This window comes from Atractosteus spatula, chromosome 9 (genome assembly GCF_055471065.1).
Source record: "Atractosteus spatula isolate fAtrSpa1 chromosome 9, fAtrSpa1.hap1, whole genome shotgun sequence".
Classification (NCBI taxonomy): domain Eukaryota; kingdom Metazoa; phylum Chordata; class Actinopteri; order Semionotiformes; family Lepisosteidae; genus Atractosteus; species Atractosteus spatula.
This window is the reverse complement of record NC_142714.1, coordinates 20481341-20509039: the sequence shown is the minus strand read 5'-3', so window position 1 is coordinate 20509039 and position 27699 is coordinate 20481341. Positions and strand designations below refer to the sequence as shown.

General features: G+C 41.9%; 3 protein-coding genes and 1 long non-coding RNA gene across 6 annotated transcripts; 2 read left to right on the top strand and 2 right to left on the bottom strand.

Moving 5' to 3' along the window:
• The first annotated feature begins 33 nt into the window (after window positions 1–33).
• Window positions 34–4976, top strand: ndufaf1 (NADH:ubiquinone oxidoreductase complex assembly factor 1). 3 transcript variants are annotated; one of them, XM_088926015.1, is made up of 5 exons: window positions 34–83; window positions 1369–1942; window positions 2403–2588; window positions 2965–3039; window positions 3614–4976. In XM_088926015.1, exons 2-5 carry the CDS (start codon window positions 1454–1456, stop codon window positions 3752–3754), a joined length of 891 nt encoding a protein of 296 aa, XP_088782141.1. In that variant the 5' UTR covers window positions 34–83; window positions 1369–1453; the 3' UTR covers window positions 3755–4976. The 3 variants fall into 3 exon arrangements, with proteins under 3 accessions (XP_088782141.1, XP_088782142.1, XP_088782143.1); XM_088926016.1 differs by lacking the exon at window positions 34–83 and adding an exon at window positions 453–509; XM_088926017.1 differs by lacking the exon at window positions 34–83 and adding an exon at window positions 503–532.
• nusap1 (nucleolar and spindle associated protein 1) lies at window positions 2921–13432 on the bottom strand. The gene is made up of 12 exons (XM_088926014.1): window positions 13274–13432; window positions 11849–11917; window positions 11469–11681; window positions 9840–10011; window positions 9312–9410; window positions 8677–8789; window positions 7967–8032; window positions 7615–7787; window positions 6718–6890; window positions 6005–6133; window positions 5154–5256; window positions 2921–4413 (listed from the first exon to the last, which is right to left on the bottom strand). Exons 1-12 carry the CDS (start codon window positions 13346–13348, stop codon window positions 4326–4328), a joined length of 1473 nt encoding a protein of 490 aa, XP_088782140.1. The 5' UTR covers window positions 13349–13432; the 3' UTR covers window positions 2921–4325.
• A 316-nt stretch (window positions 13433–13748) lies between these two features.
• oip5 (opa interacting protein 5) lies at window positions 13749–17329 on the top strand. The gene is made up of 5 exons (XM_088925982.1): window positions 13749–14181; window positions 14507–14573; window positions 15015–15137; window positions 15737–15818; window positions 16529–17329. The coding sequence occupies exons 1-5, from the start codon at window positions 13749–13751 to the stop codon at window positions 16610–16612; spliced, it is 789 nt and encodes a 262-aa protein (XP_088782108.1). The 3' UTR covers window positions 16613–17329.
• A 286-nt stretch (window positions 17330–17615) lies between these two features.
• Window positions 17616–26671, bottom strand: LOC148828395 (uncharacterized). The gene is made up of 3 exons (XR_016091593.1): window positions 26509–26671; window positions 24156–24258; window positions 17616–23785 (listed from the first exon to the last, which is right to left on the bottom strand). It is a non-coding gene; the product is annotated as an uncharacterized LOC148828395 (long non-coding RNA).
• Between the last annotated feature and the right edge of the window lie 1028 nt (window positions 26672–27699).

The window sequence follows — 27699 nt, the reverse complement described above, 5'->3', positions numbered from 1 at the left end:
CGCTGGAACCTGTCGTAAGACGTCACCTGTGACGTATGATACGCGATCGTGATCGGTAGGACAGACTGAGAGGGTCTATCCAGGTAGGAATGATATAAAATAATACTTTCTAAAGCAAATGTTAAAGAACATTACTTGTTGATTGACTGACTCATGTGGATTCTTGATATATCTTTAAATACGTTTTTTAGTTAGTACAGTAGATATGTGATGATACGGTGTTACTTTTTTAATTTAAATGAAATTGTTTTTTTAGACGAACAAGTGACACTGTGATACTGGTTATGACGGTAGCCTTTCGCATGTTGTTACATTTGACCACTTAGTCAGGAGTGCAATTATTAGTCAATATATATAATCTCAGATTCACAAGTAGTAGTACGTAACAGTAGTTATAGGCTTAGGAACTCAATATGCTTGCAAAATGTTACCGGGGGACGGATTGCCGCGACGGACTGTACTTGAAAAACAGGCTGCACGTACTATATAGTGGAGACACGTTTATCAAGGTAACATGCATATTTTTCATAGTGTAAGTATATCGAAAGAGGGCTGTTTATTTTTGGTATCTGTATTTTTTCATCTTTATCTGAAGGCTTTGGGTTACTTTACAAGACAAATTGCGTAGCATGCATACAGAACGAAGTGTAAGGGGATCATTTCAGTTAAAAGACGCCAGTTTTATTCAGGAAAGATCACTTAATAATAATTTCTTATACTTATATAGCGCTTTTTTGGACACTCCAGACACTTACTTCACATAGACATAAATTAGACTTTGGGCGAATCCTTAGTAATTGTACTTGAATATATCCAAAACGTCGGATTGTGAAGTAGACATCGTTCCAGCTCTATTCTCCACACTCTAGTGCCGGTAAACGGGGATGAGCCACATCTGAAAACGTTTTGAACGTGCGCCGATTCATTTCAATTCAAGTCTGCTTTCCGAGGCCAAAAAGTGCATTTGCTGTTACATTGATGTACTAAAACTTGTAACTAATATGTAGAAATAATGGTAGCAGACATGCACATTATGACATTTGTTCAGACTCGTTTTTCATCTTCTCGGATGCAGTACAATAACATAAGTAATATAATTCCCTATTTTAAAAAAAAATATTTTATCCCCTTTTATTTTTCTCTAAAAGTATAGAGAACGCCAACAGTCGATTTATTCGTGCACTGGAGAACATAGCAAGACTTGAGTGCTGCGCTCATCACTTCTCCTGCTTCCGTGCTGCTACTAGTACGTTAGGCTTCATCTTGCTCGCCGGTAGATTCATAAGGCCCTTCCAGTGGTGTGCAGGAGAGTAGGGATTAGGTACATATTCATTGTCTGAGCATTTTTCATTTTTTTCCCCTCTTTAGATCGGTGTTTCAGCACATGCAGAGCTGAGGCTCGTGCTGCAGGGAAGCCGGCTGCAACAGTGTAGACGGACTCGCTTGACGGACGATGGCTCTGTCCACATCGACCCTGCTCGGTGCGTGTCGCCTGGGCTCCAGGCTCACGCCCCCGTGTTGGGGCGCAGTATCTACGCGAGGGGCGGCACAGAGCTATCGGAGACCGGGCCAGCCTCAGGACAACACGCCGCCCTGGAAGAAGATCCGTTTTAGCTTCCCCAAGGGGGTGGAGGGCGTGAAGAAGCATTTTGGGCTGCTGAAGCAGCAGATGGTGGAGCGCTGGGTGGGGCCGGAAGGGAGGAGCCTCAGGGAGCATATGCTGGAACAGACAAAGTTGTTATGGGAATTCAGGGGTCCAGAGAGCCTGGAACAGTGGGTAGTGTCCTCGGACCAGGAGATCGGAGGGAAGAGTGAAGCATACCTGAAGCTGGGGAGAAACAACCAAACCTGCCTGCTGTATGGCACTCTGTATACAGCGCCTCCCAGAGATGGGGAGACACGGTACAGCGGCTACTGCACTCTGCGCTCCAGACAGCCACTGGTCAGTACACACAAGCAGTCTGCTAATCAAGGGCAATGTCTGGCCACACTGCCGTTATGGGAATTCACATCAATGTTTTGATTGATTTGGGAGTTGGTAATAGAGTTATTAGTTAAAATACAAAGATATTTGTATTATCTCCTCTCTAGACTTCTCAGGGCACTACAGCCCTAAGCATTTAATGCCATTAGCACTGGCCATAGAATTGTATTGTGAGCTTAATTACTATCAGTTCCTCTACTCCTTAAGGAGTGTTTTCATGGCATTTACACTACATTCTGAACTGTAAATGTGGCAGACTAGGCTATTGGAATATATTAAAAATGTGATTTTAAGTATTCAAGAGAGGTAGAAAGTGTTCCCCCAAGACAGGCCCAAATTAATTTCCTAAATGACACGTTGGCAAGGGACAGGGTTGCAATGTTTGCCTAGTAATGCTGGTAAAAACATTTCCCTGTAGAGTGCCTTCGATCGGAAGAAGCACCACGACTGGTCCAGTTTTAATACTCTGCACCTGCGCATCCGCGGAGACGGGCGGCCGTGGATGATTAACATTGCTACCGAGACCTACTTCTCCCACCAGAGAGATGACATGTACAACTACTTCCTGTTCACACGCGGCGGACCCTACTGGCAGGATGTCAAGGCAAGACAACACACATCTCAGAGGATTACCAATCATTTGGTCTCATTTCCATTTGTTAGTGGAGGAGTTAAATTCTATACCTGGATTTGTTCAGTCAAGCTCTTTTTAAAAATTAATTCACTCTTTTCATATACTGTATACTTCATTAGCTTGCGACTTGCACAAAGCCTTAAGGTAGGGGTCCTTCATCCTGGTGCTGTAGTACTAGTATGTTTCACTCTAGCTGGGCTCTTAACCTAAATCAGACTCATTATTGGTTTAATTGGACCATCATAACTATAGGTACAGAACTAGGATTCGAGACTTTCTTCAGGGAATAAAAATCATGTACATTTAGTCCTTTCTACAAGTTTTAATGAACTGGTTTTCTTTCCAGATTCCATTTTCAAAGTTTTTTCTCTCGAGCCGGGGAAGAATACAAGATAATCAGCACCCACTGTGGTTAGATAAGGTGAGAATGTCACTGTGTCAGTGAAATTGTAAACTGTGTTTTGACTACATCAGTGAAACTGGAATTTTTGGCACATCTATTATTCCACCTTCCAAGCGATCCACTTGGATCCGTTTCCTGATTAATGTTTAGTGAAATACTGGTTAGCCTGACATTTTATAACGGAGCCGAGTGGAGATTCTAAAAAGTACTTTCCTGTGGGAGATTGTATACTTTGTCAAAGAAAAAGATTTGTTGATGTACACAAGTATTGACAGCTGTTTTGTGTTTATGGTCATCTTTAAGTTCTCACCCTTTTATCCACTACAAATATTAAAAGCTGAGCTCTTTCTGTTTTGGTTATGTCCTTTAAATAAATCTATAGTCTCAGAAAGGCAAAGAAAACTACTACAGCCATGGAACAATGTAAGCACCTCACAAGGGAAACAGCCACCATTCCATCAGAATTCTAAAATAATCCTTTGCAGTCTTGATCTCCTGGCTTGCAGGATTTGCCTTTCCAATAACTTGGAATCCCACTAGCTACACAAGCTCTTTCCTGCTGTAAGGCTTATCAGCTGTAACTCTTTTTCAGATCAACACAATAGGGTTCACGCTGGGTGACAAGACAGATGGACCATTTCAACTGGAGATAGACTTCATAGCTGTATGTAATGACCGTGCACACACCGAGGAGTTTGCCTATGAGAAATACAAGAGGAATCCTGAAGTGTAAGGGGCAATACCAGATCTGTATTAAAGAATAATGTACAAGAGTGGTCCGTTCTAATTTTCTTGCTTTCCCAGAGGTATAAAAAAAATTCACAATCTTTTCTTCATCTCCTCCCTAGACTTCCCACAGTTAATGTTGGAAGCGGTGTTCTATCCCAGAGACATTAAATACATAAAATGTGGCCCAATATGAAACTAAATGATCATTAAAATGATTTTTAACCATAGAAGCATTAAAACAAACCGCTCTTAGTTATGTAAAAACAAATGAGTTATGTATAGTTTTGTGCATGATATTTTGACCCTTGCTTTTATAAACAACACCTTAATGTATTTTATTTACAATGTAGACTACTGAATTACCATTTTACAAGCATTTTGAAAAGGCTTTGACAGTATTGGATTTCTTAAATTAGCGCTATGCATAAAGCCTACTTAAAAGCATTATTGACACCAGCTCGACACCAAATAAAACATAACTTTAAGATCAAATAACATCAGGCAGTGAAGACGGGTACAAAAAAAGACGAGTAGTATTTACAAAACATGGAGAAATGCTTGGATGATTTAAAGGCTCAATTCAGTACTAAGCCTCTTCGGGTTCCAAGCAGTTTGTCTTTTTTCTGCTTCCTGTCTTTTGTGTGAAGCATACGCCTCTCTTCTCTGAAAGAAATCAAGACACATTACAGGTTCCATTAGCATCATACTGAGGCTTTACAATGTAAACTGGAATGCTACATTGGAGAAGGTCACACTTGCTATACTGCGCTGGGTCTGTCCCCTAGGGCCCATGTAGCAGATGCAATTAAGAGTATTTGGCCAGGATTTACATCTTTCCTCTTTGATCACAAAGCAGGATCTCTTTGTGAAGTTACTGTATCAGTCTCACAAACAAGCTCCCTGTGATTTACTTCTATTCAACTGCAGTGTTCCTATTTACTGTTATCATAGATTTTGTTTAACACTGTAATACTTAAAAAAAATATGAAATGCTTTAAAATGGTTAAAAGGGTAATCAAAATGGTAATTGGTATGGTTTTCTAGAGTAACATCTAATGAGGACGCAATGACTTTGATCTGTGATTGAAAGGGAAACGGTTATAAAGCCCAAAAAAACAAAACACTGCCAATTAAGACTTTGTGACAGTTGTGCCATGTATTTCAATAATTTGTTTGTATATCTGACTTGAATTACATTTAATTAAATCTGGCTGCCACAGAAAATGAGATTGAAATCCTGTCATAGATCATTCCTGACAAGCCATTTGTACAATCTAACACTCGCATACATCAGGTAAGAAAATTCAGCAGTGATTTTCCAGAAGCAGCAGTTTTAAATCTTATTAGATCATGAAAGAAAAATCATTCCGTTTTTGTAGAAATGGCTACAACATTCAGCTCACCTTGTTTGCACTGGGTGTTGTTTGTAATTGTTCTGGTGTGAATTCTGGGACTTGTTTAAGAGGGGTGCATTTTCCTGAATCACTCCAAATGGCTTCAGTTTCCCTTAAATAAAACAAAGGCATTGATAACACATTCAACAGATTAAGACTCTTGATAAATGTAATTTGTCTTCCTATGTAGAGCCAGAACTGGACAGTGTTTACTTAACATGTTTAAGGCTTGTTCACATGAGCTTTGTTAGGCTCCTTCTGAGAAACTAAACCAAATCAGAGAGACTGATTAGCCTAGGGTATGGCTGCTTTTTGACTTAACCCAGACTAAGCACAGTGATATTTGGACTAATTAGGCTACCTATGGTCTGCCAATTTTATAATCATTTACAGAAAAATAAACCTTAATTTGATATACTTTGTTATAGTAACAAGGTTTAGAATGGGCAAATGCCATATGCTAATCCCATTTAAATTAATTAATATATGTACTGTATGTGCTCTCCACCATTTGGGCTGGAAAAAAGGGCCCTTTTCCAACAGTGTACATTTTTGCTAACGTTTCAAGACAATATGCTCTTTAGTCATTACATCAAACATGAAAAAAAACACAGCAGGCAAAGATTTAAATTTAACACTGAAGGCAATGTATACAGTATAGTTATAGAAAGTTGAAGCGCACAGACTGAATGGTTATACTTTGTATAAAACCTTGCTTCAAAATAAAACATTTAAATTACAGTATACAGGATATATTGTTATTGCTAGGACATTCATGAATGATTGTAAAACTACCATATAGAATATCATTTGTTCAACATCTGTAAAATGCAATCCAGCTGCTAAATGTGGAAGCTTACCTTTGTGTGGCTGGTAGGTAAGAGGACGAGCAAGGCTGGCCTTCAAATCAAAAGCATTTTTTTTCACGTTAGTCCCTGGAGTGTCAGAAATGCTGGTATTTGCATCTCCTTTGAACACGAATGGTGTCACTAAAATTAAACAAGTTTGAAGTAAATGACAATTCATCAATAGAGCACCTGGATAAGAATAGTTACTGGAGGCAGGGTGTATTATGTTCACAGAAACACAACAAAAACCTTCTTCGTAAATTACCATTTCTGTCTGTGCTATCAACAGTCTTGTATATAAATGCAAAAACTTCACATGCATTCAGCAAAGAATTTTAAAACAGTGCTCCATTTCTGCACTGTCACAGTATATGGTTTTCCTTCACAATAGCAGGCATAGATATGATTCCTGTTTACAAGGAATCTGAATCAGCTGCATGATTTTAAAGAAAAACCCCAGATCCCATCATTTAAAAAACCGCTATGATTTATCTGCCTCAGCTAACAAGTCTGCATTGTTACTAGTCACTCCCACACCCTTCTACTTTTTGTCTACAGTAGGTAAGATTCAAAACCGCTAAGAAATTAGGTGTCCAGGTTTTGATTAATACGGTTATGTTACACATGATCAAATCACACTCACACTTAATACAATCACTTTGCAACAGTAACAGATGCAATGTCAATCCTAGTTAAGTTCAAATATGGTTGTGGTCAGTCTCTACCTTGCACTTTGGAATGAGAGGCAGGGCCTCCTGGTTTATTAGATTCTGATGTGGCCCGTTTTGCTGGTCCGGCGCCTGGGGTACTGGACTCGGCCACTGCGTAGGGGGACTTCCGTGCTGGGGTCTTCACGAGAGAGCGCTTGTGCTCATTGTCCTTGGTGGCTTCCGAGAACCTAAACCATATTTGGAATTAGCTTTTGGTTTTCTTTAAAAAATAAGTTTTGGTCCAAAAACAGATCATCACCGCAAATAAAAACATTTCAGGTGCTCCAGGTTTTGAAGTACCTGGAGACTGAAGCAAACAAACACAATGGTAACAATTTAATTGGCCGCAGGATTCTTAATTGAAGTAAGAGATACCATCGGAAAACATGTGCTGAACACTAGTTCTAAATATCAAAGTAGTGTTTTTGTTGTTGCTTTTTTGTTAGAAGCAGAAATGAATAAACACTGACAATAAAAGAAAACTGTTTCTCAACAGCACAACTCAGACTAGAATTGTCCCCTTACCAAGTCAGAAACTCTAACAAGGACTGCCTTCTGGACTTTTAGAAGAACGTTTGTACTGCATAATTTACAAATTACCCATGCCTACTTAATCTTGTCAGAATGGCTGCACTCTCAGGGTGGGTCAGCAACAGCTTTTTAAAAACCGTTTAAGCAGCCGGTGTCAAACACATGCCAAGAAAGCCACTATGCTACCCAACCTCTTGAGAGCAATGAATTGATTAGACTGTACCCAATTAAAACCGTAGTCTAGTAATTCAACCAAGTAACATTTAAAGAAAAAAGTGCACTAGTGTTAAACCCCGTTACCTGAGAGATACTACATGCTAAGTAGTAGCCCGAAAAGGAACAGAAGGTTCAGTACAGTAATGTTTCAGTAGAAAACACAACCTGACATTAATTCGTCTAGCTGAGAGAACAGGCTTGAAAGAAGAGGCCTCCCTCAGAGCAGGTTTGCTGGCAGAGGATTGAGTCGGCCTGCGTCGGGGTGAGGGAATGCTCGTCGTCGGTCTTCTGTCCTTACTGTTTGGGCTGAACAAAGACACACGACCTGCACTGGGTTTCTAAAAAAACACAGAAGTAGTTCTTGTCAAACAACGCTCACAACAAAAGGAGCTAAAAATACTGACCGGTCCCTTTATTCCCCAGAGCAATATTATTCACCATCTCCTAATATGTCACGTTAAATATAAATCTTGTGGCTAAATTTAAACAATAATAAATTACAATAAAAAATACTAACCGTAGCCAGTGTGCTGGGAGTTCTTTTATCAGACAGTTTTAATATGTTTGCCTTCTCCGACAGCATCTAGAAGAAACAAAAATAAAAAGCAATTAACCACGGTAAAGAAATACTGTGTGAAGAATGAACAGTCATAAAACAGGTTTTAGTCCAGCTTCAAATTAGAACACTGAAGGAACCAAACAGAATTAGTTTCAATCCTAAATTAGCAAAAAATATGTTCATTCCAGCAAAGTGACCGATTTCCTAAAATAGTGAAACTGGGAATTTCATTGGAATGAACATATTGGGGACGCATCTGAAGTTGATCAACCAGTAAAGGTGTTTGCTCACAGTCCAGAGCCCAACAGCCCAGATGCTCCTGGACGGAGCCTGACCCTCGTAATTAACAGACTGCGACCAGACAACAGCAGTCAACAGATCTCCTGTAACACATTCACAGTATGTACAGTATGTATGAGATCACATCACACAGAAAAAGCAGATACTGGTACAATGAAATTAAAATATGTTCTCTGTGTCAACTAGTTCAGTAAACAGCTTAATTTCTCACCGCAATGGTTCTGCAATCTCTAATACTTTCGCCGTTAGAAACATATTTTGAGTTCACAGATTATACGAAAAGCTTTCTTTTCTAGCTTTAACTTTGGCATTTGAAAATGGACCAACCCTTCTTGATGATTTCTTAATTAAAGGGGACAGAGACTCACCTTCACTTCATTCACTGAGCTCTTATAGGCTTCAATCTGCTTGTTCTTCCTTTGAACGTAAGAATCAATGGATTCCATCTTACTGAAGTGAGCCTCGTGGAGCTTTTTAAAGTCTGTAAAAGAACACATTTTAAAATGTTCCGTGTTATCAATGCTGAAAGTAATTTACAACAAAAGTCTATTTCAAATATGATTTGTAATAACTTCACAAAATCTAAGATTCCATCCTGTTCATATTCCAAATAACCACACCATTCACATATATACAGCAAAATGCACGAACCAGGTATACTTTTGTAAAACTTTACAAGTCACAAAAATCATTGTTTGGAAAGACACTACCTTTAGTGTCCGTACTAGTCTGGACTTTTCTTCTTCACCTGGGCCCAAATTGCAAAGTCAGAGGACTACTTTAGGTCCACTCTTTATGAAGTCTGAAGTGTAAAACTTAAATGTTGCAATTTGATTGGGTTTAAAATAGCAAAATAACTTATGGGTTAAAAGACACTGCAGAAAACGTGTTCAATGAGGTTAAATGTTTATGCTTAAAGCAGAAACCTCTTTCTTGCTTCTGTTGAAAATGCCAGTTCTGTGCTGACCATCTGTTAATGAATGACAAAAAACAATTTCCATACTCGGGGTTGTGGGCTTCAGTACAGCTTTCCCCATCCTCTTCATGAGGCCTTCATGTCGTGGAATCTTCCCCATTTGACGAGCGGCCGCTTGTGTTGTTCCTGCAAACAGAAGGAATCAAAGCATAAAAGAGACATGCTGTTAGTCTACTGCAAAACAAAACCCGCAGCTCGGATTTATAGGTTACAGATTCAACAAAACATGAGAACCAAGTTGTATGTGTCAAACAATAACAGTGCAGGATGAAAAAAAAAATTAAGAAATGCTATGTGAAGATATGATACAAGCTTGAACCATGACCTACTTGACAGATTTACTAAAGAGTACTTAACCAAATTTATCCTCATTAAAATAACTTTTTTTCCTGTAAGGTATCACTTATAATCAGGAGGAACCCAACAGGCTGGAACAACACACAATATAATGTAGTCAACTTCACTATGATTGAGCAATCATGTCAGACACTGCTCAAAACAGCCACCACTGATATTCAGAACGGATTTGCTCTTTGAGAAATCAAGGCTGTTTACCGTCATCTTTTTCAGCTCTTTTCGGTTTATCACTGGACTGGGGCTGGGGGACCTGGGCAGTGTCTTGGGGCTGTACAGCAGTCTCTGCACTTCTGACTTCTTCTGCTTGAGTCAGCCTCCTCCTCTTGCCACTACTCAGCGCCTTAGGCTGCACCTGAGGTTCTTCACTGGCCTACAGAATTAAGAGAACACAATACACTTCATCAAACAAAAACTAACGAAAAGGGTATTTAACACCAAAACTTCAGCTAAAAAATGAATTGACACTCAGTGTCTGCCTTGTATTTCTTCATTCCGAAAAAGCAAATTACATTTTAGGGGAAAAGTTGGGATGAGATATTAAACCAAGCTCCCAACAACCTGGTGTTTAAAAAAACCCATGACGCTGACAAGTGTGTTGAGATCATGCTCTTTTGTTCAGTAGTTTCTCACTCTTGCCCTGATCTGCGGTGGGACTGTACTTCAGTCAGGAGATAAAATGGTTGTGTAAAGAACTCTGTGTAAAGTACTTTTGGCTCCTTTGATATCCACTTATAAATCCAAAGCAATGTTAATTATTCATGAATGCTCCTGAATTGTTCTCAGACACAGGCAGTTCTCTTGAGCTCATGTGAGGAGGATTTCATGCTCTTGTATACAGCAGGTTAGACTACTGCAATGCCCTACTATCAGGGAGCACCCATCACTATTTCAACACCTAACAGCAAACTCCGAATGCTGCAGCTAGAATTGTTACTAGGAGCAGAAAGTACAACCATATAACACCTATACATAGCTCTCTTCATTGGCTTCCTGTCAGGTACAGGGCGGACTTCAAAATCCTTCTACTTACTTATAAGGCTCTCAGAGGTCAGGCGCCTGTCTATCTAATGGAACTTATTAATGTATACCATCCAAGTCGCCCACTTAGATCACAGGATGCAGGTCTTCTTCATATTCCACGCATTAATTAAAAAAGCAGCTGGCAGTAAAGCCTTTAGTAAACAGGGCCCCTAGTTTTTGTAACAGTCTCCCACCCCATGTTCGGGATGCCGAGTCAATCTCAGTATTCAAAACCAGACTGAAGACCTATTACTTCAGCCTAGCCTACTCACACCTTACATCATAGCCTACTGCAACCATGGCTGCTGGTGCTGCTGTACAGGCCATTGTGCGTCTCCTGTTGGCCCACCAGGTAGATACATCTGTTCTGATCAAACCTGGACCGGGCACCATCTGAGTTGGATGCTGCATCACTGCCACATCATGGATATAACTATCATTTAGGAGGCTTTTGCTGGTCTACAGAGATCTGCATGGAGTATTGACATACAGAAGGCATGATGGACGGACTAATACCTTTATTCATTTTTCCTTGTTTTTAATTGTATAATGTTAGCGTGCCCAAAGGGGTTGGGCAGCCAGTTGACCTTGGACCCCTAGAGGTTTTTGGTTCCTCTCCTCCGTTGTCTTCTGGTCCTTTCTGTTCTGCATTCATAACACATATGGTCACTTGCTTTCTTAAGCGCCTTGGGGCAACCTTGTTGTGAAAGGCGCTTTCTAAAACTAAACTGAATTGGAACTGATCTGCTGGGGAAGGGAGGTTACAGCAGAAAGACGTCATCCTTCCGAAAGGTCGGAGCGCGGTACCTGCGGGGTGGATTCAGGCTTGTTCAAAGGACTTGCTGCTTTCCCCATTTCTCCAGTACTCTCCTCCTCCTCCTCCTCCTCCTGCTGCTGCTTCCTCCTCTTCGCTGGCTGCCTGCCCCGTCCACGCCGTTTTGTCACGAACGTCTTCTGGTCCGGCTCGCCCTCGCTGACGTTTAAGTTCTCACTCGATGCAGAATCATTCTCCTCATTCTCCTAGAGAAGACACCACACTGCCCTTAACTAACTCAGGTCACTGATGACCTGCCGTTTAACAGGGTAAAGTATACAGGAATTACATTAACATTCTTAGCCACAATATAGGAAGCTCTACATTTACAAAAACACTGACATTTTATTGGAAATTAAACACGTGTTCTTACTTTCTCTGTGGTCCCTCCTTTGTCCTGTTGCTCAAAATGCTCCTTGAGAGCTTTCAAAAGCTTCTCCGCCTGTAACAAGAGATAATTAGTGCTGCGTCTCTTTCCGAAAGCTATATTAGAATACTAACCTCATTACTGAGGAGCGATTACCAAAACCAGATTGCATTTCACCATTAAAAGGTGATCACTACCACAGCTAAGCTGCAATTCAAATCCAGGTTTTCTGTCACTTTGTTTTAGCTTAGTCTTAGTCGACTTTCGAGGTTCCCCTGCTGAGCACTGAGCATTGAAGCTGGTGTAAAATCCTTATCAACTTTTTTCAAACTTGTCTGTGGCTTTTGTTTAGTTTACTGAACAAGGCCAGTGTACAGGTCTTATGATGCACCAGAGACAGCTAAAAAGCTCATTTACATCTGAGGTCCCTGGGCACAACCAATAAAATGCAAGACAAATACAAAATAAAAACACATCATGACATAGCATACGATAAATATATATCACAAAGGGAAAAGTGCACAAAAAAAAACAAAATGGCGTGATAAATGAATAAATATCAAATATTATAAGAGTCACACTAGAACAAGGACATCTTAGACCCATTCAGTTTTCATTAGCGCTTACTTAAATGGAGTGCAAGCGATGCATACCTTACTTATGGTGCGTAAAACATTCACATCAGTGACAACTGCAACATTTTCTAACTTAAAAAGCAAAATTTTTATCCAGGCTAAGACTTGAGTTTTCCTATTGTTTTGATGTGAGGCTAACGGCATAAAAAAGCATATCAGTGCAGCGCTTGTCGCCTGGGAAACTGTACTGACTTCACATCGCTCGAGACTTCAAGACTTTTTCAGTCTCCTGAAGCACTGAACGAGTGAGAAACGTATTTAAAAGAAGCGCTCCTTTAAAACACTTTCGGTACATGCTCTCGGTAGTACCGACTGTTCAATTAATCCAGAACTATCACGACCAACTAACACTCTTATACAAAATACAAATATGCAGAAATTTGTAGTAAGGCGTGTCTAATTGAAAGGCTTAATGTAAGAAACACCACCAAGATTGTAAAAGATCGTGCAAAAATATGAGCAGCCAACCTGGAAGATTCATAATTTGCAATTAATGCACTGCTATTTCAGAATAAAAGTACATCGCAGATTAAAGATTGATTATTGATAAATATTGATTATAATCCTTTTTCTTGTACACGAGACGAGACGGATCTGTGCTCTGAATCGATACTGATACGGTCTCGGGTATGTTGATTTCGTTTTTTTATTTACAAAATGTGAGTTTATAATTAATATACAAACGCACGCAACAGTCTGCAACAGCTCTTTAGCAAACAAGAGATCGCACAATCCGCAGCCCGCCGAGACGGTTCAACACACAAGTGGCTTGGATCTCAAAAAGTGCGGTACTCACCTTCATATTGGCTTTCAGACCAACATCCTTCGCCAGCCGCTGTAGCTCCGCGTATTTCATTGAATCCAAATCCATTTCGATTATCCAGTTTGGGGATTTATTACACGGTTATGCCTGCACAATTTTAACTGTCTCTTCTCCTTGCTTCTGCCTCTGATCAAACTCGCCCGCCCAGCCGTTACAAACAAAAATTCAAACCTACGCGTCAAGCTCTGCCATTGGCTTTGAAGCGCAAGAGACAAATCCACTTTCGCCCAATCGCTCACGCTCTTTTGGGAGGAGGCGGGTATCATCGCGGAACCTTCCCTATTAACCAATCGCAATTCAGTACAAGAAATCCTTCGTGATGGTGATTGGAGGACCTAAAGTGTGATTGATATGGACCAATCGGGTGTCTCAGTTTGTTTATTAATAGCAGATGGTAGAGGTGTTGCACTTGATACGCGGGAAAAGGGAGAAAACAAGAGTTGGAAGTATGGCGACAAAGCTGAATAAGAAGGCTCGTAAAAAGCTATTTGGCGTAGTAGAATCTGCAGAGACTTGTGATGTCTCCAGTTTTCATATAACTCCCGTGCCAGGAGACGTTTCGTTCAATGTCGATGAAACTTTGGGAGAAAGGGAGCACCTTGCTGGAACCAACGAGACCTTTCAAATCGAAGACGGTGACTCTGGCGGGGCCGCAGTGAATAACACTTACGTCGTAGGTGAGGATTCTATGGTTGCTCCGGACACGACGGTCCACAGCCCCCGAGAGGAGGACGACGAGGAGGAGGAAGAGCTCTCCGGCGCCCAGCAGGTCGAGTGGGTGGAGGTGGTGGTCCTGCACTGCGCCAGCTGCTGCCGGGTGCTGGGCGATTCCCTGGCCGTGTGCGGCGAAGTGGAGCGCCTCAACTGTATCATCTCTCTGCGTGAGTACCGGGCTGCGCTGTGCTGCCCTCTCCACGGCCGACGGCGTGGGCACTGGCCTCGCACACGGGTCGCCAGAATTTCGTGCTGGACGCGTGAGTGGCTGCCACGTCTGTGCGGCGTTTCTAGAGCTTTCCTCACCCCGAGTTGAGCCGTGGTCGTGCAGTGAGCAGGAGGACCCGTCATGTGCAAACAGCAGGAACCTCATTGTAATATCTTATGCAGACGGGATGTGTCCCATAAATACCGCACATTGGGTTTGGAAGGAACTAAATATGGTGGCTTTCGGGTCTTTGCTGTAACGTCTTCATTTGTATTTCAAATCAGGAGTAACAAACAACGTGGTGGTGAACGATAACCTTGAATTCGGGCTTCAAGATTGGCTGACTGGCTGGTAAGTACACTGCTTTTTGTGTTTGGCGTAGTAGGTGCAGCTTAAGGGTGTATGCAGGTAGCCTACTGTTTTCTGTACAGTAATCGGCACTAGATTTTTTTTTTTACTTATTAGAAATATGTGGTGTAATGTTCTAGTGTTTAGGGATCTAATTGTCGGTTATTTGCAGAAAATATGTACATATTCCGGCAAAGGGCATTAGTATTGCCTAATGATTAGGGAAAAGACGGTACCAGAAATACAAGCAGACAAATCACCGGAGTATTAGTATTGCTTGATAACGAACTGTGTGTGAGAGATGCTTGTTCTAGGATCCAGTTTCATGAGACGGCTCTTTTCATGAGGGTGGAGAGCAGCCTTGTTCAGGCCGATGCTTGCGCTTTCTCTCGGCGGTGATGTTTCGGGGCTGAAACTCTGAAAGCTGCTCTTTCCCCGCTGTAGTGCTTATTACGGCCTGCGCTGTGCTGGCTGCCGCGGGGTCCTGGGAGTGGTGCTCTATTCGTCCCCCCCGAAGCTCTCGGAGCTCCGGGGTCTCTTCCTCTTGCAGAAGGAGAGGATCGTCTGGTCAGTATGATCCCCTCAAGCAGCCGCCTGCCGCCCGTCAGCTCTTGTCATGTGTCAGATCGTCTTCATCTCCCGCTGCTGAAGGTGGACTTTAGTCTAGTGCATTTCTGAAGTTTTTTACTCCATTGCCTGTAGAGCGCAAGTGTAAGGAATTATATGCTCATTTTAATCTGTAATGGAGTTAAAAATTAAATGGTTTCGAAGCACCCCTGGATAGCATCTCATTATCCTTGAGTGTTTCTGCTCTGATGTTATTCCTGCAGCAGCATCTTGCAGTGCTACATTGAATTAAAAAGTAAGCAATACAACACGGACAAAAATCGTCCTTAATTAAGTGTACATTTTAGCCTTCACTGAAACTCGTGAACTTTTCACTGTATAACCGAGCCCATGCACAGCAGAACAGGCGGAGGTCTAATGTCTTCATGTCTGAAGGTGGGTTAACGTGTACCTTCAGATTTTTCCTTCTGTGTTTCTCTTGAGCTCCTTATATTGTTGTAGCTACAGATTTGAATGTACAGTACTTTTTGTTCCAATGATCTGAACTATTTAACTTGCCTGAATGTTCCTTTATAATTAATGGTCTTTTCTTATTCCAGTTATGTTTTGAAATCCAGCACAATGGTGACGGCTGTCAATGTGTGCTTTAACAACATAATGTTGGGCACAGATATCTCGCAGGTAGGATGTCTCAAGAATTAATATTGCTTGGTAAATATGTGCATTCAAAACCTGACATACAGTGATGAGGGTTGATGGTTTACCTTTAAGGGTACAGTAAAAATTGCCAGTAAGGACTTTAATTTGGTTTATGGAGCACTTGAGTGCGTTTTAAATGCCTTTAAAGTAGCAGGATAGGTTACAAGCTAGCATGAATGCTGTGCTGGATGCTGTAATTCAAACTCCTCTACTCAATGCAAGGCTTTTTGTTTTGTTGGTAATATTTAGCCAAAGCGACTTTGTAATGCCGAGAACATTTATGGGAATGTCAAGCAGTTTCATTCCTACCTGTGCCTGTATTTGCCAAAGGAATATCCAGCTAGGCGATGCTTGGGTCTTTCCATAGGTGAATTTTGGGGCACATCCATTTTAAACCAAGTTGGCTTTTTATTGTAAAACCCGAGTAGAGAGAACCAGTCTATGTAATGGTTTAATGTGCCTCATTATGTACTCAGACTCATAAGTGGAAGAGCAGGGGCTACTCCAGGATTGGGAACTGGGGAAACTGTCCCAGTCTGTCAGAACATCTTCCTAGTTGTTAAACCATAGAAATAATACCAGTAAAATGTTTTCAATGGATTCAGGTTGAAACAGTTAAGTGGCTTTGAATACAGACCATTGCCCATTTTGTGGGTCTTTATTAATCAATTTTTCCCTCTTTTCATGCGCAGTTGAAGAAGCGGCTTCTTGCCATCAACCATCGCCTGCTGGTGGTTGAGCAGAAACTATCCAGGGCTTTGAAGAAAGTGCCTTAGGAGGCCGGAGGGGGATGCTGACCCAAGCCGTGGGTATTGGAATTGAATTGGATACCTGGGCCAATAAAAAAGGCCTATTTAGAAAGTACTTGTGAGCCATGAGTCTGAAGCACCACAAGGACTACAAATACATTAAGTACACCTGTGGAACATGTTAATTGCATTAACCTTACATTTAGGTTTTTTTTCTAAATAGTGTACAAACAAGATTCAGGTCTTAAGGCTACTAAGAGAGAGAAGGGGATCTAATTTAGCAAACCCACTTGTGTTGTATGTTGTACTCCCTTCACATGGGGAAATTGTTACTTCGGTGTCTGAGTTGCCAGTGGTTTGCAGACCAGATGAATGTCCCCATGGTCACTGAGGAATGTTGGAAGGGCACTTTGGTGTTCCACAGCTGTGAGCCCTGCTCAGCACGTACCATGTGAGGGCAGGTTAAGTTTCATGGACACCATGGAGGGTTACCAGGGTTAGGCTCTTTGCTGGGTGAAAAGAGGATCTACTGTCTAGTCACATCACAGGGGAAGTTAGCTCTGTCAGCATGAGAGCTAAAGGCGTGAGGAGATTTGCTGAATGAGTTATGTTTGTTTTTCTGGTTGCTTCATTTACGGTGGGGAAATGTTCCTGTGTCATTTGACAGGGCTCCCCACTGACTTGTTCAGTTTACTTTTGTTACGCTCATGTAACGTCTAAGGTCAACTGCGAGTTGGAATTTTGTCACATTTTTGTATTAAAATGCATATTGCAACCACTTGATGGCTTCATCACTGCGTCGTTTCTAGCTGATCCTCCACAGAGCTACCTAGCCATCCAGAGGGGGTGTGGAGAGTGATCGCTGCTCAGAGGGAGATGGGAAGAGGAGAAAGCACTGCTGTTGGTGTACTTGGATGCTTCTAGACACTTATTTAAAATTGACAGTTTTGCCATTTCTCTAAGCAAACCCTGAGAGAATTGTGGCTCAAAGGCGCAAGGTTCAGCTGTCTCAATGAACACAGCCCGTGTATTATGCAATTGGCACCATGCTGCTTTTATTGCTGAAGTTTTGATGCAGAGTTTGCAGTTTTACAAACCAACAAAAGTCTGTTATAGCCAGTTTTCTCTGCTTTCATTCTATAGTGCATAGTTTAATCCAAACCTCTTCATTACAGGAATGTTGAAATGCAACAGTTTAAAAATGTACATTAGACACTGCCATATGTTACATTTAATCACAGCTACCCTTTCAAAGACCTGTCAAAATACAACAAATTTTAAGATAACACTCAGTTTGGGATTGCATCAAGTTCATACATTTTACACATCGTGAAGGACCCCACATAAACATTTTCCTATATATGGCATTCAAACATTCTGAATGGGGGTCCTAATCTTGAAATTCTGTTGAAACTGTTCATGGAAGGATCTAATCTTCCCTAATTCATTTTAGCAAGTGAATCTAGGATTAGGAATATAGGTTTGTATGCCAAGTGCTGATCAGTTCCCGATTCACATATGGCATACTCGCCCAGATTTGTGGCAGCCTGGTACAGCATTCTGCTCAGTGTTTTGTGCATTTGCTTCTCTGGGGACTACTCCTGGTTTAAATGATACTGGAAGGATGTCTGTGAATGGCAGCTTGTAAGAGATTTTGGCCTATGTTGGTTGTGGAGGTTTCAATGGTAGCAGCATTAGTTAATACCTTGCCTCTACTACCCGCCCATGTGCAAGCTTGGTGGAGGGGAGTTCTGCCATGTGCAATGCCTCCTCCCCTCTTAATATTTTCTGTCTGCTCTCCACTAAGTTCTTTCAACTTACAGCACATCCTTTTTCCCCACTGGCTTGTCAGTTAAAACAGCATTGCTCTTATGAAGGGGGGGGGGTTGAAAACATTTGAGCTGTCCTGGAAGGACTGAGTAACCCTGGTAAAAATGAATAGATGTTATATGGTGCAATAGTGTACAACTTAATCCATATTTACTGCTGAGCTAGGCTTTCAGCTGGATTCTAAAAATATTCAAGGTCTTAGTGAAGTGGACTCTTCCTATGTCAGGAACTTACACATGCTCTTCCTATGTCACATTAGTGCATTAATAATGACCGCTTTGGTCCTGTACACTGAACACAACAGTCCACTGGACTCCTAATTACATGCATTGCTATATATATATACACACACACACACCTTACTGTGATTTCCATGCACAGACCAGAATCCCTGTGCAACACTAAACACTAGTGGATGATTGAAAAAACACTTGCCCATCTTTTAACCCCTTAATGGTAACAATGAAGACATGGGAGACAAGACATCAAAACTGGTGACTGAAGTGCAATGCTATCCTACCCTTCAGTCCCACAAGGTGCTACTTCCAACTGCTCTCTGTCTTCAGCTCAAAACCAATCACGACACAGTTCACCAACTTGCCCAGCTCCACACTGCAGTGTGATACCAACCTCATATCAGCAGAGGGATAAATATACAGTTTTGTGTCAGACTTGATTCCTTAGTGAAGCAAAAGTTTGCTATTACAATATTTCCTATTGCTTTCAAATGGATTAAGATGCATATATATGTTTTACTAGTCCGATACATTATCTATATATAAAACCATGCATAAACAAACAGGATTGTTTTCCTTGCTACCTAAATTACTACTCGCCAAACACCTCTTCAGAAAAGTAACCCAGGTAATCTGAAACCCCTTCAAAGATTAGCTGAATGCATGTTTTATGGTGGCAGCAAGCACAAACACATCCTTTAAAGTAAAGCTTCTCCAAAAGTTCCCTTTAGAATGGTCTTGAAGTGATCTGCATAAAAAACATAAGAACCCCTTTATTAAACTTTTTCCATAAAATTAAATGGCCATAAGTGTCACCACAATTTTTAACTGCAAGTACTGAGAATCTTACTGCTTATCCTGCTGTGAAAAACAGCCCTGTATAGCACAGGTGCTACACCAGAAATGACTGCAGGTCTTCACATCAAGATCACATGAAATCGTAAAATTGAATTGTCTTCAAAATCATCTCTTATTTATCAGTACTCTCATACTCCTCTGAAGGCCTAATATCTTATGACAGTAACCATGTGTTACACACTTGATCTATTTATTAATTAGACGTAGAACTAACCAGACTCTGAGCTGATTTATATCTAACTACCTTTTAATGGAGTGAATATCTTGTGTAACCAACTGAAGATGACTGTAATTTGTAATAATTTGGAAAATAGGTTAATTAACTACTCAAGTACGAACAAATTCCAGAGCCCGGTATCTCCAGGAAGTGGGTTTGAGGCTCCTACTCTTGAGGGGAATGGTACAGCTGCTTGACTGATTTGCTGAACCAATTATATTTGCCAACCAGGATGATCAGTCACCCTATGACTTGCACCTCCCAGACACACAGCCTCTCATTGAAGGGGTTGTTTAATGTCCAAAACTGGTCAGCCACACAGTTAAACCTAAACTACTTAGCATCGGTTTAAAACATTATACAAAGCAGTCTCCACTGCACTGTTTTAAAGTTGTCTAGATCACAAAAAGGAATTTCAATTCAGACATACAGCATACTGTTTTTAAATGTAATTTTTTTTTTCTCTATTACATCTACAAATAAAGGGAAATGTATATAGAGTACAATACTGTACATAACCTAGAGGACACTTTTAAAGCCTCTGCTAATTGATTTTGCATTTATCACCCATCAAAAATAAAAATGGGAATTGCATTTTGCGATTTAGTTTCATTTGCATCTGCTGTCTACGGATCGATTTTGAATCGGTTTGCGAAGCATGTAAAAGGTCTGCCTAAATATGGTATGAAATTTACCTCATTTAAAAGAACAATAAAATGAAGTAACTTTCCCAGAAACCTGATTACTCAGACCTCTAGCTAGGCATACTTATTCTCTGCCTACAAGCACTTCTACCACAACTACAGTTTGATAACTTACTCTAGCCAGTCTACAGAAATGCCTAGAACACCACTCTAGTACTAAATCATGCATAACAGGATTATTGCTTCTAAAATTCTAATAGTAAATATTATGGCTTTGTTGACAACAGGATATTCCTACAAGATGTTCTGCATTCCAAACCTTGAGGTATTTATTTTACATTAAAAACTAATATTTCAGCTAAGCACTACTCTACTTCCTAATACTAAAACTTGTGTTAGTATTATACACCTAAGGCTAGATCTGTTCATTGCATATAATGTAATCTGCTAGCCCAGATGATGCATCCTTCGCTACCCCAGACTGAGACTAAAAACTTAAGAGAAAAGAGCAATTAAGAAAAATTATTTCAGCAAAACGTTGGGCATCGTCTTTACTGCTAGTTACCCGTTCTCTTCTCTCAGCTACATGTGCCTTCTGCTATTCACCAGACCACACACTTAGGGCTTTAAAGCTCCCTTTCAGGGGTAATTCAGCTCAAGGGTGCTGCGCTTCAAATAAACTTTTTTGACTCCAGTTTAAACTGTGTTTACCCTAGTCTCCCACCAGAAGTGTCTCGGCCACCTTAGTGCTGAACGCAACACTCCGGACCCTTGAACCGCGCTGGCTCTGGAGAGCAGCAGTCTGAACCGGACTGCTTTGTTACGAAGGAACAGCGGCGCTGGCATTAACAGCTCTGCGTCGACGATTCTCACACATCTTTGGCTTCCGTACTTCCTTCCCCAAACCGGGGTCGTTTTCGCCGCTGTCCGAGGGAGCAGCCGAACGCTGCACATCTCTCATCAGCCTACATCCTGCGCGCTGCGAGCGCACCGTCTCCCGAGCCGACGGAACACCGCAGCCGTCGCAACAAATCGCACAAGCCAGCTCAGCCTCACACGCCGCGGACTCGCTCTAAGTCTGATCTCAGCTTGCCGTAAGAAAGGGATGCCTCATCCTGGTCAGTAACTTGTTCAGTCAGAGCGGAGCTGCTTAATTTTTAATTGATATATTTTTGCAAGCATCGCTAACTTCATGCATGGCCACTAAAATGGCACTACTGTTTTGCTATTAAGCTAATGTGCATGAAACTATACATCTTATAATGGAAGACGTTGGTGATTTTGTTGTTCTCAAACAACTTGTCACTTGTTTCACAATTATATATATTTATAACAAAAAAAAACATTATTGCACATGCCCATATATTTAGGGGATACGTCAGGGGAAGGTGAGGGAGGGCTGAACTGTATGCCTACTTCTGCGGGCTTTGGTAGCCACTAGGTTGTGTGTGCACACGCGCCTGAGAGCAGGAGATCACAGCTTAAGTCAAGGAATCACAGATGTCTGGACACAAACAGGGCTGCTGGGAGAAGGGTGGTGGCAGTGCCAAGCGTGACAGTCTTTGGCTTTCCTTATTTCTTTTCCTTCTCTCTAGTTTGTGTATTCAAATGAAATGAAAATCTAAAAAAGAAGAAATGCAATTAAGTCGAAGTTTCTGCTAGGGAACCAAAATGATTCTTGTCCCCCTCCCCAAGAAGAAAGAAGACCTAGATAGTTTTTTTACACCTTTGTATCGCATAGCCAGAGGGTACTAACTTTTATTAGCAAATTCATGAAAGCAGTGAACAATTTGAAGATCCCACAACCTATACTTGCCCTGCTTTATGGTGGTTCAGCACCACAGTCAGAATAACAATACGCAACTACCCTTGCGGATCTGTCGCCTAAGGAACTAATCGAGGTACTTTTACAAATTTCCCCAATCCTCAAACATAATACTTGTTTGCAAGTACACAGAAAGGTTTCCCGCTGAATTTGGAGGCAAAACTGGTAATATTCCCTAATGTCTGGTTTCAGGATTACTCCTTGTCACGTGGCAAGCCTGCTGCACCAATCCCCGCACCAGCCCCGGGCCTGTGCTCAGCCTACTGCGCACCATTGCTAGGAAACTCCCAGTCACGGTCAGCTAGTGCCGCCTACCTGACTCCAGCTCACTACGCCTGGGCCTCGCGATGCAGCCTGGGCTCAGAGGCAACAGGGTCACCAGGTTACTATCAGACTCGAGCAGGCAGGAATGGGGATGTTCCTCAGGATGTTCAGGAAGGGCACAGCACAAACATTTCAAACACTCCTTCACAATACATCCATAATAACGTCCCTCCCAACTTTTTTCAGCACAAAAGCTGTTGCAAAGAAAAAAATCCTGTTTATAAATGGTCAAATATGAAATACAGCTAGGTTTTAGCGCTACAGCATAAGGTAATTACAAATAGAAAAAGCCACCCATGGGGCTAAAACAGCACAAAATTGTGCACATTGCTTTGTTCTTCCCACATCAGATTTTACGATGGTCTTTGGGACTGCTCTATGGAGAAAGGACATTAGTCTCTCTTGCAAAATCCTGCCAAAGCTGCTATTGTAACTAAAGAATAGATGCATCCTGGCATTATTTATTTTATTTTAGGCTAACAGCCTGGTAGCCCCAGTGAGGTAGTGGCAAACTCTTACACTCTGCTTTCCGCAAGAAAATAGCTGGTCCTGAACTGAGAAGAAACAGAAAATTGGGAAACTAAGAACCAATGTTAGCATACAGCTTCTAGAGGTAAACTAAAGTAAACTGGGTATCTGGTATGGATGCACCACCATTTACCTTATAAATCAGACATTTCCTGATTCCTAATCCCCTACTATTGTATGAGTACAGATGGTGCTACATTGCAGGACTGTATCTAAAAAGAACCCACCCAACATTCTTCCAGCACTAAGCACAACCACAGCACTTCTGCAATGGGCATCCTGAAAGACAATGTAAGAACACCAGAGCCATACAATGTGGACTAGTGATCAGAGCTAACTAAACCTTACATTGCTAATCCACGTCTGATGGTGAGTGGGGTGAAGGATGGTGAGCACAGGAGGAAAGGGGAGACCGTGGCCCTCAATCTTGTAATCGGAGACACTGCCAAGTCTCTTTGTCGGGGTACCGAGGTCCCAAGGAGCCAGCCCACCCTCCCAGGCTAAGCCCTCGTTCCTTGGGGATGAGCTCTGGAAGCTCCCTTCTCATTTCCCCAAGACCTGAGGCTCCAGGGGTCATGCCTTAGGACTTAGGACAGGCCGCCCAACTTCTGCAAAATTCAGGATCTGCCGCTGTCCTAAAAGGCTGTAGAACTGCAGGCCGGTCAGCGGAGCGTCTGAAGACGTCATCTGTCCAGGTACTGCCCAACAGTCCTCATCCATTGGCAGAACCAGCAGGACCTGAGGTACAACACAATACCATCTACAAACGTCTTGGCGCCTTACACCCGAAGGGTCAAACAGAGCAATCAGTTAACTCTTTTACCTGTTTAATCACAGGCATAATAACAGGAGTAGAAAATTATTACAAGTGAAAGGCTATCACAAAAACATAACAAGATCCATGATTAAGAAAGATGGCCATCACAGTGCTGTGGACAGGAAATTAGTTAAAATCAGAATTTCAAATTGTGCTTGTGTAAGATGGAGCCTGGGCTACAGCTGTCCGCACTTCTCTTTCAAAAAAAAATCAGCCAAGCACCACATGGAGGCAAACTGCGAACAACACTACAGGTTTTTTTCCCTTCCCTATTGTTTTTTGTGTAATCACCTTGTCTGTTCCTCCTGCTTTCTCTCCCAGACAGGTGACCTACCGCTGGCCAGACATCAGGGCAGGCTGACTCTCATCAGCACAGGAAGGGAGGCAGCAGATCCTGGAAGACAGGAGACATGCCGACGTTGGCACATCACATAACCATTTGCTAATCAGGGTAATTGATTTTCACATACCTCAAGAAGGAAGACCTCAAGGGCACTAAGCAAATTCATTCTAAGCTGACCGGATGTACTAATACATTAAACAATAATAAACACACAAAATGTTCACTGTCTTACAAAGCTCAAATGACAGCTTCTTACATCCAAGCATGTAATAAAAACACATGAAAATGTATTTTATTTCTGTGGCTTCCAGCTGCACATAGCTAATTAGCTGACTCAGCTAATGATTAGGTTGTCATAGTAAACATGCGTCGTAGCCTAGCACAAAGAGATATTTTAAATCATTTCCTCCCGGAGAGAAAAAATCATCATTGAGCACAAACAGATGTTTCTTGAAGTATTGTTCTCTTGCGTACTGAAGAGGTAGAGCTCAGGTCCTGGGGAGGACACTGCACACGAGAGTCGGCAGCACTGGAGTGCAAAAATAAACACTTGGGCTGGGCTGCTGAACAGGACGTATGGGCTCCGAAGTCTGTGCCGACACTGCAGCTCGGAACCATCACAGGGCATAAAGACACAAACACAGACACACTCACACGAGGGCCAGTTTTACAGGGCCAGTTAACCTAACAGTCAGATTTTGGACTGTGTGATGAAAATGGAGCACCCAGCGGAAACCCACGCAAACACAGGCTGAACATACAAACTCCACACAGACAGCACCCCACGTCCCCAGGGCTAGCCCTGTGAGGCAGCAATGCTAAACACTGTGTCGCCGAGCCAATCTATACCAACAATGAACAGAGTACAGCAGTGTTGCAGACAATGTGTGTCTCTTTTTGTTGTCTTGTTGTGCTGGACAGTGCTTTAAAACAAACTTCCTCCGGGGGAAAATTAAAGTCTGAAATGAATTGAACAGAGGAGAGCAAGTCCTGAAGAGAGTCTGGCTCAGACCTCCCCGTTCAGAGTCGGACCTCCTGAGAAGCTACAGAGCACTGACAGTGCAGCTCAAGAAACCCAGACTGTGGGCTGAACAGACACAGAACTGTAAGTCACAAACCTAGACACTAAGTCTGAAATAATTTGTATATAAGCTTCAACAGGAGATGTACCCATAGAAATAGGAATTCATTAAATTAATGCCAACCAATTAGTGTGTTAAACTGAGTAAAGCATTGAAGATGTTAAACACCACCTGCTATGTTGGGCAAGTGTGAGATGTTACTGTCAGAGAACTAAAGCTTGAACTATTAGACTTAATGCATTAGTAAATAAGAGGTGGAAGGTGCCCATATTGAACTGAACGTTTCTGTAAAACAGAATAAATGTATGGCATACAATCGTCGCAAAGTACCAAAGGCAAAGGGTATCGTATTTGAACAATTTTGGCTCACAAGTAACTATGTAAAGTGAGCATTACCAAAGTACGAGGTTTAAATTCGAAGTAAAGTTGCTGATGCCACAAAAAATAAACACCTCCACCTAGCGCAAAAGACAGTATTTGCAACGAATGTCCCTGCCCCCCCCCTCCCCTTCAAAAATCCCCGTGTTTTACAGTGACATAGGTTACCCCCTGACAAACTACGAAACCGCGGTAACGTCTTCACGCTTTTCCGCTGCAAAGGCAACAGTTTCATAACCGTATAAAAGACTGAAATTACAGTACCTGATGCCGTCCTTCCCGAAATTAACTTGTCTTGCGACACAGGTTAACCAGGGCACCGCTGGCGAAAATCGAGACAATAAGCTTCACACCAGTCGCATCCCTTACCAGCTAGTGAATGTGCAAACTGTAAAACACCCAAAATCCGTCTGGGCGACGGGTAACGCAGACAACTGATACATGTTGTGATCATCGGTAAAAAACAAAATTTCACGCTGTACAATTAGTATTCCTCAGCAGCAATAGCGTTAACCTAAACTGCAATTTGAGAAAATGCGCTCAAATCCAGGCATTGTTACCCGTACGGCAAATTATCTGGGCTCACATTCTTGGTGCCCTGCATCATCCTGTTTTTGTTTCATGGTGATGCATCTGAAGACTCTAATAGCTGTGTAGCACAGAAATGGACAGTAGGAAGAGCAGCAGATGAAAACAGCGCACGGATGAAGGGTATATTAATGTTTCTGCTGTGCTGGCATTCGCTCTCGTCACGTGACCCACACAGTTCTGCACACACTGGTAAACAAAGCGCGGTTTTGCCCACACTCGTGCAACGCACAATTATCGCCCCCTTCCTCACCTCTAAAATGATCCAAAGGAATGCAATCGCACACGTCTGTGTACACATAAAAATGCATTCGCTTGCGCCTTTCCCGCCTCTCTGGCCGGCAGCCGAACCCCTCAACCCGGGTCTCTACATCTCCGTCTCCGCCATTACACCATCGCATTTGGCCGGCGAGCCAGCCCTGCAAGCTGACGAGCAGCTTCTCGTTCGTCGTTGCTCCACGGTCCCCTCACTCAAGATAAAGATCCCGCCTCAACACCCTTTAGGCGACCCCCATTGGACGAAATGGCGCAATAAGATAAGGACACCGCCCTTCTACCAGCCCTGCGCGGCGATTGGTCATTGTCTTGGAATCCTACAAAACGAATGATTCTGGAGACCAAAAGGGAATTTTAATTCAGTTCGCAGGCTGGCTGCGGTCTAATAAAAAGGTGAATGAGCATCTTGCAGCAAGGGGAAAAAACGGTTGGCTTATACACAATTGAAGGTCAACGTCGAAAATATTTAGTAAGCCGTTTCAACATTTAATCTAGATATAAAAACACACAGGTCAGTTCAGTCATAAAAATAATCGAAAAGTTTATATTAAAGGAATGTGGATACAAAATTATATAATTGCCAATAACATCTTGATGCTGTACATGCACGCGGCATACACGAAGCTTTCGAATTACTATTGGGCTCAGTCCAATTTATTATTAGAAAGTAATTATCCTAATTATGGTCCATATTTTGGTGCAGTTAAAAGACTGGTCAAACTCGCAGATTACACCCAAATAAGAGGATTAACTAACACTTAAGAGTACTATAGCAAGGAAACTTAACAAGACCGACAAAATTCAGAACAAGAAAATAACTGTCAAAAGATATTTCATGTAAAGTGCAGAATGTTTTATAAAGGTAGCAGAAACATAAAATTATAAGACTGGAAATGGTGGGCTTGTAAACATTAACTATGTACAAGAATTTGATGTCTATCTCTTACAGGGATCAGTGACACTGACCCTGCTGTGTGTGCTGATCCATTCTCTTCGTCTAGAACACAAATGTGAGGAAGCACTACGCAAGCAAGTCATGTTCTGATAGTTAAAATCGTAGAACTGGATTCCGTAGGTGTTAAGCTAAACGCATACAGTGCTCTTACAGGCCCCAATAGAATGTAAGTGTACAAATTCTGTATTTAGAACACGGTATTACATACAGTTT